Here is an 11,224-nt window from a genome sequence, read left to right on the forward strand (position 1 = left end):
TAAGTGGAAGAATGTGTAAACAAATTAAAACATTTATGCTTCACATCCCGGCGCGAAGCGCCGGGCTGAGTCTAGGCGCGGAGCGCCTAGTACCTACTAATGCTAATGTCTCCTCGCCTCTTTTTTCATCTAATCATCCTAACTATGAGTTGTTTAATCTAACCATCCTAATTATCCTTACTCTTTTTCTATGTTTCTGGTGCGCAGATCGGATGCCATATGCTCGCGTAGTGAATGCCGGAAGGTCCCCAAGAACAAAAGAACTCTACTTTTTGCACAAAACTCAAGGTAAAAAGCATGCACGACATGAACAAGAGACCAATTGGGTGCAATCTCCCCCCATGCCTTGTGTGAGCGCTCCACAAAGTATGTATTTTATGTATTAATCATCTTCAAGCTCAAATAATAGCCCAAATTACAAAATAGCACGCTTTTGGCTTTTGAGTTTGCTTTAGCACAAAATAGAAATAAAGCTAATGGGCGGGCACCCAAAGAGTCAGGCGTACCCAATATAATGTCCAAATACAAATATCATAATCGTACGCCCATGCGCATACAAAATAATAAATAAATATCCAATGTCTCAATAAATAGGCGCGACAAAATATAGGCGCCATGCCTAAGGTATGCACCCATTAAAATATAAGTAATAACTCGAATACACGCTATCCTCCAATGCTTTCCTCCGCTTGCTGCTATCTCTATACATCAACTGAAGCATTCATAATCGTTAGTAAAATAATACAATTAAACCGACAAAAGTGAATACCTAGCAGTCTTCAGCTACATAAATAAATCAACTGGTTAGAAATAAATCCTAACCTTAATTTATTACGAGTGCGCACTCTAAACTCATAAATATTTATTAATTTAATATGTATTTTACGGAATCACCCATGTACACACTAAATTAATGAAACGCCCGAAAAGGATAGACGTCCCCATCGACTTCTCGCACAAAGAATCCACTTTGTGTATGAGCCCCGGTCAACAAAGTTTACGGAATCCACCGTAAAACCTCACGGAATCCACCGTGAAATATGCCTCTTGGCATCAGTTTCGATCAATTAGTTTATTCTAAGCTTCATACACACACATTAGTGTTAGTTTGAATGCAGTACTATCAACAAAGAAGAGTTGGTGATTAATATTTTTGTAGGAAACAATGAAGAGGTGATGTGTGAATGTACTTGTCAATGGAGTTACTGATTGACTACACCTAAAAATTTAGTTCCAAATAGAATCCAATCAAACAAAGTTGAAATTGTCATGGTCAAAAATTAAAATACTTTAATATGTTTGTCGTCAAAATGCTTGTGCATACTTGCTTGTGGGAGAGGAATGATTGTGAAACCGTGAGTATGCATGGTTCCTCCATTTTATAGGTTGGACAAAGCTATCCAAGTTCATGCTCATGTGATGGCTCATGAAGTTTTTATATTCTTTGGCAATGGGGGGCCTTTCCTCCAATGTTATTAAGCTCTAAGCTCATACTATTGTCTTCCAACTCAGATCCTTTTTAAGGTGCCCACTTGTGTTTTTGTGAAGTCCCATGATTATGAAAATCTTCTGATTTTTAAAAAAAAACATTGAAAAAAGATGAACTTGCATCCTTTTTTAGGTCATAGGGTTTTTTCTAAGTTTTTTTTTTTTAATTATGGTTTAGAAAAGACAGTTACATCATCATTTTCTAGGTTCCGGAATGATGAAAATCTCGTGAGGAGAAAAAGAAAAGGTTGGAAAAAGATGAGCTTGCATCCTTTTTTAGGTTGAAGGACTTTTGGAAAAGCTAAAATTCGTTTAAAAATCTAGGACCGGTTGGAGAAAGACATTTGCGTCCTGTATTAGGTTGGTAGGGATAAAGTCAATTTTATTTTTTTTTTAATTCGTGGGCTTGGGGATGTGTGTATTGGCCGGCCGCTACGGAAGCTTGGGTCAGGTCTGGTCTGGTCTGGTAGATCCGTGGATTATAAGTTCGATAGATCGATGCGGGGCGCATTTTTTCCTTAAAAGCTCTGGGGATGATGAAGTTGGGGAATGTATTACTGGTACTTTCCTAGAGAACGGGTATGTGAATAAGCCTTAAGGAGGTCAGGTCAGGTCCTCTCTGGCTTTGGGTTTGGAGGTATTCTCATCATCATCATCATGAGTGCCCGAAAGGCCCGTTGCTGGAGGTAGTACTACTTATTACTTTGGCTGACGTGCTGGATAAGTCGCTGCAAAGCGCACGTTAAATAGACGTTTGCCCTTCCAAGTTCCTGCGCTTCTCAAATCTCGAGACTCCTTTGGCCCTTGGCCCTTGGCCCTTGGCCCTTGGTCCACAAATATTCTTTTAGGAAACGTGGCTCAAAAAATATTGCCTAGATCTCCTCGTTTGTCCCCTCTCCTTACAAAGGGGGACTCTATACATACATTATATACATCCTACATGTAGCCTCAACTAGATCCATGTGTATAAGGAAGTAACTCAGACCATACATCATGCATGTTGTCTAACTAGATCTACTACTAGACTACTAGTTAAGAGATGTGTGTCTTCACATTCATAAATGTAATACATATCTCATGATCTCATTAAAATTTATCATACAAGGAATTTAGGCTTGGTACGTTACCAACAACTTACAAATTGCAATGATATATATGGTGGTGCCTTTCGATCATGATGAGAGGCTTGTCTTTAAGCCTTTTGGTTTTAAAATTTTGTTCCAAAGAGTTTTAGGCCACAAAATTGTTGGAATGCACATGGCAAAGTCGCAAGTGAGGAGGGGCAACATGTGGTGAGATGGCTTGCTTGCAACCATGGCAGCCCATCTAAATGGATGGAACATTAGGCCACTTCACGGCAAGTGTTGTCGTGATCTTTCTCTCTACTCTTTTCCCTCTCTATTTTTAATTTTTTTCTTTACTCTCTCTCTCTCTCTCTACCTTCTATTTTAGTTTTTTTTTCTCCTCTCGCTCTCTCTCTCTCTCTCTCTCTCTCTCTCTCTCCTTTTATTCTCCCCCCCCCCTCTTTTCCTTCTCTCTTCCTTTTTTTTTCTTCTTCTCTCTTCATTCTCTTTTTAAATTTTTCCTCTCTCTCTCTCTCTCTCTCTCTCTCTCTCTCTCTCTCTTAAAGTATCTAAATTTTATCTTTTCCATATTATACATAATTCTCTCTTTATGTTTATATTCTCTCTTTTCCTCTCTTTGAGTGTGTGAAAACTACGTTCGAAAAACTTTAAATTTTAAAAAAAAACTTTTAAAAATCTTACTACCATATTATTTTTGTTGTAAGTTCGAAAGACCCAAACCTCCAAAGGGCTTCCCAAACATACCCCTTTTCCAAACCTCATTTTTTCAATCAAAAACCCTTTCCTTCCCCTCTTTTTAAAATGTCCAATTAAAAGAAAATTTTAAATTTAAAAAATGAATCTATAAGAGAGAAAAAAAAACCTAAGCCCTACACATAAGAAAGGGGGGGGGGGGGGGGGGGGGGGGAAGAATTTGATTAAAAAGAAAAGGGGGAAAAGAAAGAGAAAGATTATGAGTGAGAGAAAGGGGAAAGGGTTTTAATATTAAAAAAGAAAGGGGGGGCTTTTAATTTTAAAAAAAGAGAGAATAGAAAAGGAGAGATTGCACTTGAAAAAGAGGGGAAGGGAAGGGTTAGGTTTGGAAAAGAGGATAGCTTGGAAATTCGAGCCTTTCTGAACCTCCAACCAATGTAATATAGTAGTAAGATTGTAACACAAATGTTCTAGAGGTTACATCCTTCTTTTCATAGGATGAAAAAGCATATCACACAACAATGACTAATTTGTCACTATGAGCAACAATCCAACACAATCTACTATAGTAGGGTTGTCCTTTTCGATTTATATACGCCTTTATTGGGGCAACTACATGCTTCATAACCCATTGCTAATCGTAAAAATTCCAACATTTACCGTCTTAGCTCTTAACTCTAGCAAGGCCATCCTTTGACGGTAAAGGATAAAGCTCTATTGTCTTGATTTTTTGGCCTTCATGAACAATTCCCTCGTCTTTGGTAGTGTTTATCGTACATATCCAATTCATTAATGAAGCTCTCTAGAGATGTAGGTGATCCATAACAATGAACATGAGATAATATCTTAGAGTCCCATTCTCATTTGTAGAACGTTGGTGTCAAGCCGATGGACCAACCAATATGCACTATTAAGAACTCCAGGTAAATTTGTAATCCATAAATAAGATTGACATGATGAGTATGGTTCATCGTTAGACACTTCCAAATTGATCCTCCACATTCTCTAGTGTTTCAAGAGATCTTCCAACTTTGAAGATCTCATGTCCATGATGGAGCTCCGGATCCCCAAGTATACCTCATCGAAAGCCCTCAAATCATTGCTATGATCATGCCAAAGGTGCTCAACAACAGAAGAAGAACAAAGCTTGCTAGTCACAAAGCTCCATGGGTTTGCCCCAATATAGACCTTTCATGTCATTGATGGTTATGCCTATGGAGCTGACTAGCCTAATGGCATCAAAAATATAGACCTTTCTTATCTTGTATGGACTAGGACCCCCCTTGGGCCCTATGCTGGTGGGTATGAAAACACTTCAAAAGCACAACCTATTAAACATACCAAATGAATTAATTCTTAACGCTGTTGAGAGCTTGCCAATTTCAAGATGTTGCTTGTATTGCATTGTGGTCATGATTTACTACATCAAGATACAAAATTAGGCACACAGACTGCCATCCTCAAGAATTTTCATTTAAATATAAGAATGCCTTGCAACAATCTGAACTGTCAGGTACACACAACAGACCCAAAACTCCATCTATATGGTGTTGATAGTTTAATCGTGCGTATATACTCTTTCCTTTTTGAAGAATATTGTTTTAGGCAGGATTCCCAGGATTACATTCAAGAGATGTAGGTTACAATAATGTCACGGTGAAGGCATAAAACGTTTTCAAAAAGGCCAGGCATGCAAGTATATTCATGCATTAGCCAGGCATACCTTCAAGGGAGACATAGGTGCTACTGACATAGATACAAGATTAGTTAGTCCAAGAACTATTTGCAGTTAGTTATTTGGGTATATAGTGTACACAGTAACAATTTTGTAGTGTACACAAGCCACTATGGGGTAGGGTAGATTCCTCAATGCCTGCTCAAGGATCTCTGCAAGATGTTGATTTTGCTTGAAGAATAAGATAAGTGCTTATATGAACCTAGCCAAGGGATACCCTTACTGAGATGTTCTCCAAGGTCTGTTATTTCCATCTTCCCAACTTTCACACTTCGACTACCAAAGTTCTGAGTTTGTAGAAAGTGTGCCGGTGAAGCAGAAGGGGTGTTCGGCTGACTGAGTGCATGTAGAGGGTTCACTTGAGCACCATACATACGATCTGATGTCAACTGCACGATTGAAATTGGGACACTCCCTCTTGTTCTTGAACAATTGCTTGCGGAATCTGAAGGCCGATTACCCTTTTTCACATCATCTGCATGAATCACATCATTGATGCGAGATTTGATATTGAAGGCCAAGCTCTCTAAGACCCTTGAGTAGCTCTCCAGTATTGATTGTCCAACGTCCTGAGTTGATAATACACAACTTATTACATGGAAGAAAAGTTAAACTTATGGCAACAAAAAACTTCCATGATTCTTATACTTACAATCCTTCTAAGCATGCAAAGAAGCGGACTCTTCATTAGAAACATGCAAATACCCTAAAGTGGTAAACTATAGAGTTATCCCACCACAGTGCTGCATGCTGAACAGACTTGCCTTATTATACTGAATCTTATGCATGTCGAGAGTAGACTGAGGTAGGCCAGGAAATCTATGCCTTAGCAGCAACAATAGGCTTTCAGCCCTCTCAATAAGAAACTCTCTTCTCGCTAATCCATGCAGGCCATCCTTGCCACTTCTCCATGGTGTTTGGACATCTTTACAAGAAACCTGTGTTCGTCTAGTATGCAGCTTCCTACGCCAGACATGAATAGCTGCTTCCACACGATTCAGTGAATCTACAACAGTACGCTCCTGGCTTGGATCCATTGAGGAAACAAATGCATGAGGAGAAAAATCTTCCGACACAATGACTCGATACAGTGTATCCCCGAGGCTTGATCTACCATTCTACAAACACAAACAGGGAGTGCCAACAGATTCGTCATACAGGCTGCAATAGCAGTGCACCTCTTGCTGCACATCAAACAAATATAAGCCGTACCTTGGGGAGAGTATCCCCATAAATTGCTGGCACCTCCATCTCAGAGAGAACTTGAGCATTAACTGCTAATGCAGCTTTCAAAATTTGGTTCATGCATGCCCTCTTCTGTTCTAAATGTCTTCGGGCATTACCAGAAAGACCATCAGAAGGAATCTGTGGAACAGGAAGCCACCATTTTTCTTCTCTCAGCAATGAACCACCTTTCTGTGCCCGGATTAGAGCTTGGTCAGTGTACCAGAATTCGGTATGTTTGAAACTATCAAGAGCATCCTGCATAAGATAACACAGCACCAGAAGATTGCGAATCTTCAATTATCTTCAAACTTGGATGAAGATGAAGAGATTACATGTGAGACATAAGAGCAGAACAGCATACAATTAGCATAGCATCAAGCTGGCGCAGTGCTGGCAAATTAATATCCAGGTCGGTTCGAGGCTTTGTTACCATAACCTGAAAATGGCAATTCTCATAAGAAGGCTGAGCAATTACTGTAGCCTACAAGGATTCAAGAGCACAGATTTGTGGCACACAACACATCAGTGACATTCTGACGCACACCTTCATTGTGGTTCCATCTGGATATGACTGGGATGAGGGTACATATTCAACAATGTAGTCGCTGACTGTAAGAAGTCGTCCCATCTCCCTTTGCCATCTTTCTTTTCGCCCCTCAGACAAGGGTACCAGCTTCCACAGTTCTCCGAAGACAGAAGCTGAAAGAAAAGAAGAAAATGCTCAACATGGTTTCTTGTGGATGGCTCACAGATCAAAAACCATATTTCTAAGGATGCAGAAGTAACTGAATCACCCCACTATAATTTCCATAGCTCAGACACTGCAGATTTATTGAGCATTTTGGCAGGTACCAGAGGGCACTAACATTGGATTGTCCAGGACTTTCTGGACTCCACAAGATACCTGATAGGTTTGTGATTGCATTAGATATGGCAAGGGCAGTGGAAACTCCTTTTGCACCACCTGATAAATCCTCCCCTAGAAGCAGTTTTGCAAAACGCTCCTTCATTGTGTTAACCTCTGCATGTGCATCCACGAGAGAGATTACTGTCAACTAGGATGAGAGTTTAGATACATACCGACAAGCTCATATATAGCACAAACAGTGCCAACTCAAATTGTAAAGCTAAGAAGCCTAGAATCCCACAACGAGATGCAAGAGTTGAAACCAGATTCTATACCCGGATCAATAGTATCGGTTGAGTCACTGCCGTCTTCATCCCATCCTGCACATTTTCCTTGACTATTTATAATCTTAGGAAGCAATGAATCCTTCTCCCTTCCAGGAATGTGAAACCAATCTGGCTGGGAGAATGAATTATCCACCGATGTGCTGCTGAATATAATGCTGCTTGAATCATCACAATGTGGATCAAAGGTTGTGCTACTACTGAAGCTGTCTCTCAAGATGGACGATAACGATGATGTTGATGAGGATGATGGTCTACCTTGCTCAGCTACCTGCAAGCATTGCACAAAGCATTCAACCGGTTTCTACGCTCGAAGTTGATGCAGGGCATGAAACCGTGATATTGTTCAAGATGATTTGCTTACCTGCATTGTATCAACACAGGCAGTGCTTGTGATTGGCAACGATGATGTTGTCGATGAGGACGACGGTCTAACTTGCTCAGATACCTGCAAAACATCACTGTAAGCTTACACCTGGTTTCCGATAATGATGTTGTAGCAGGGTATGTGACTGCAATATCATTCGAGATGAGTTGTTTACCTGCATTGCGTCAATTGTGTCAATGCAGGCACTATATGTGATTGAATTGCCATCAGCCCTATCAGGTGATTTTGATTTGGTTGCAGCAAAGGGTTCAATACGCAGAGAAGGTTGTGCGATTACATTGGTCGACGCAGTGGAAATATTCGTTTCAGTACTGTTCAAGCCATCCACGACAACAGATGGCAATGGCAATGAAGACTCCTCACTCAGTGGCACCGATGATCCATTGCAAGGGACTGACAGATTCACGACTGTGCAGCTCAAGCTCTGTGAATGGGACGACGATGACGATGACGACGCCGATGAACAATCTGTGAACGCCTGAGTACCTGTTTCTCCAGCCGGGGAGGCACAGTTAGGCAAGCTCAAGGAGGAATTAATCACGGCGCTATCCCTTGTCGAATTAGGTGCCATAAGCGATCCAAGGAGGTCCACTATTGCGCTATCGCCGGAAGCACGAAGGGAGCTTTCATCAGAAACACGCCGATGGTGGCGCTCCGTGCCGACGTCCATTGGGGGGGTGATGAGAATGATGATGCGAGAGTCAAGGAGAGGGGACGCATGCCGTGCGGACAGGCATGGGAGGTGCAGAGACGGGGGGGGGGATGTGGCGATGGCGGACAGGGGGCACAGGCACGTATGCTGAAGAGAATGAGAGAGAGAGAGAGGAGGCAGAGAGACCGAGACAGACGAAGACACAGACAGAGAGAGAGAGAGAGAGAGAGAGATCCCTCCGGCCCCGACGGGGCCTAGCCTAGTTAGTAGTCAGGTCTCTGTCCTTCGTGACACGTGTGTGTGTCTCTGTCTCTCTTTACTCTGCTCAAAGAGTGGGGTCACACGCATAAACCTTTTACGACCAAAAAAAGAGAAGTCTGCTGCCTGAGATTCGAACGGTGAACCCCGCCCCGCATTGAATTGCGGCGCAGCCATGCGGTAGTCATTTGAATTAAACGGGCATAATGACGCACTAAATGCAGGCATAAATGGCATCATCGCCTAATTTGCAGCATCGTTTTCTATTAGCGACCAAAAACTTTACAATTTTTAAAAAGGCTTGGCGCGCTCCATAAATGCTTTTGTTATTAAAGCCCGCAGGCATTCACATGCTTTTGATGGTGCCCCTAGAGATGATAGTGGAGAGCAGTCGAGACTCAAAGGACCGCAAGTGCAAATAAGTAGAAGTGGATTTTGTTAAGATGGCCTTCACACACACGCATTGACTGCGTTAATCTTTTTTGTATTTAATGCCCTTTCTTTCACATTTGCATAGATCCACAAAGAAAGGTGGAAGAAATGAGTTTTCATTCTTCCACCACCTTCTTGTTCACAAAGGACAATAGAGCAAATGAACCAAAAAAGATGACAATGACTAGCTTTTTGGCTAAAGGTGAAGAACTTTTCAAGCTTCCACCCTTCTTCATGGGGGCGTGAAGCCAGAAGAAACTTTCATCCACCTTTAAAACTCGAATGCATTGAATTGTTGTCATATCATTACCATGTCAACTCACACCCCCTTTTCTCTAGATTTTTGCCTTCTCATCTAAAGCCTCCCTAAGCTCCTCTTTCTTCCCCTTTTGCTCCAAGGCCCTATGCGAAAACCCTCTGATCCAAATTTCAATAGTCGCTTTCACATTTGGAGGCCACAAGTTAGGACTTGAATTTCTAAATCTAAGAAAAGTTCAGGGTATTGTGCTTAGTTTGTCAAAGTCATGACTAGCCAATCGCTACACAGCATGATGGTTTGGACTTGGGAGGCAAGAAGTTAGAGCAATGAAGACACTACTATTACTATCTATTGGGGGTAAAGGCGCCTCTGCCTAGCCACCCATGTATTACTACACTGACAGTACCCGCCACTGTACACTGTAGGTGGCGGGCACCACCGTCACTTTATTCTTTATTCTTTTAGTGATAGTTTAATTTAAGGAAGGCCCAGTCACACATTGTGACTGTTGGAGTTCCCATTTTGTGTCTCTCTCTTTCTTACTCTTGCTCTCCCGCCATAGCTCTTCCAAGCAAGCTTTGATCATTCTCACCTTTCAACTGGTATCAGAGCATGGTTGCTCGAGCATTCCGACTTGATTCGTGACTCCTTCAACTTCCTTTCGAATACCTACAACATTGGCTTCCACTCCCGGCAGCCATAGCCGACCTTCTCGAGCTCCTGTCACTCCCTAACTTCTTGAGCACCTTCCCAGCCCCTTTGGGCACTCTCAGGGTATTCCAACAAAGGTATTCATTCATCTTCTTCAGGGTTTCATGCTAGTTACAGGTCTACATGTCTGAGAAGAAGAAGGGGGCATCACCATTGTATTTTGTTGGCTCCATATCTTGACATAGGCCTTTGTGGGGCACTCAAGGTCTGTTGTGTGCCTTCTTTGGCATCTCCTTGAGCTTCCTACCACCCGGAACTAGCACAAAACGTGAGCAACAACCCCAAGCAAATCAGCGTGACCTGAACCTATTGTAGGCAGAAGATGGACAATAACTTCTACATCAAATGTTGGTCATGGCATGATTCCTAATCATTGTGGCACCCTTGGCAATGATGCTTGATATGCTATGAAGCCTCCCAAGCCTTGAACATTGATCTGAGATCCTGTAGCACTGCTTTGAAACAGTTTACAGCAGCTTACAGATACTAAATGTCAATGCTACACTAACAGTTGATGCCTATGCTTGTTTGGAGCTTCCTAGTTAAGCGGTTTGATGCCTATTGATGACCGATTGTTGAGGGATGCAAGGCATAAGTTTTGCCATGATCTTAGACTGATTTTTGGGCTAAAAAATCATAGTTTTCAACAATAAATCACTATTGTACAATAGTGGGCTGAAGCCTATTACGTCATGTTTACGTATGCCTCTTAGAATCGGGACATGCTTTGGAGTTGTACTTTGATGTATTGATCATCGGGGATCAACTTTGAGCTTGATATTGCTATAGATCATTGGTTGAGCTTGAGCTCTACGTTTTTTGTAGCACTTGAATCTCCGTCTTTAGATGTACTTTGGCATGTGTCTCACTTATGTATGACCAATCTTGACATACTTAGCTTATGCCACTTATACATGCTCATTACATTGTCTGGAGTTGGATGCTATTGAGCCTTCCTTTGGCTTGGCATTTGATCGTTTGGAGCTTACTTTGGCTATTTCTTGGCTTGCCAGAGTTACACTTTGGATGCACTTGATGTCTATGGATGCTATGTACGGATGCTACATGGCCTATATGCTCATGATGTCTTATTGATGCTTGATCT

General features: G+C 41.7%; 1 protein-coding gene across 1 annotated transcript; it reads right to left on the minus strand.

Annotated features, from left to right (window-relative positions):
- Window positions 1-4,703: 4,703 nt before the first annotated feature.
- On the minus strand, window positions 4,704-8,596 carry LOC148036662 (rop guanine nucleotide exchange factor 1-like). The gene is made up of 9 exons (XM_087678702.1): window positions 7,962-8,596; window positions 7,784-7,867; window positions 7,411-7,690; window positions 7,133-7,249; window positions 6,773-6,927; window positions 6,590-6,664; window positions 6,214-6,483; window positions 5,766-6,119; window positions 4,704-5,570 (listed from the first exon to the last, which is right to left on the minus strand). Exons 1-9 carry the CDS (start codon window positions 8,475-8,477, stop codon window positions 5,133-5,135), a joined length of 2,289 nt encoding a protein of 762 aa, XP_087534828.1. The 5' UTR covers window positions 8,478-8,596; the 3' UTR covers window positions 4,704-5,132.
- Between the last annotated feature and the right edge of the window lie 2,628 nt (window positions 8,597-11,224).

This window comes from Lygodium microphyllum, chromosome 5, assembly GCF_053477565.2.
Source record: "Lygodium microphyllum isolate KBCC chromosome 5, Lygodium_microphyllum_v1.1.10, whole genome shotgun sequence".
NCBI classification, from domain to species: domain Eukaryota; kingdom Viridiplantae; phylum Streptophyta; class Polypodiopsida; order Schizaeales; family Lygodiaceae; genus Lygodium; species Lygodium microphyllum.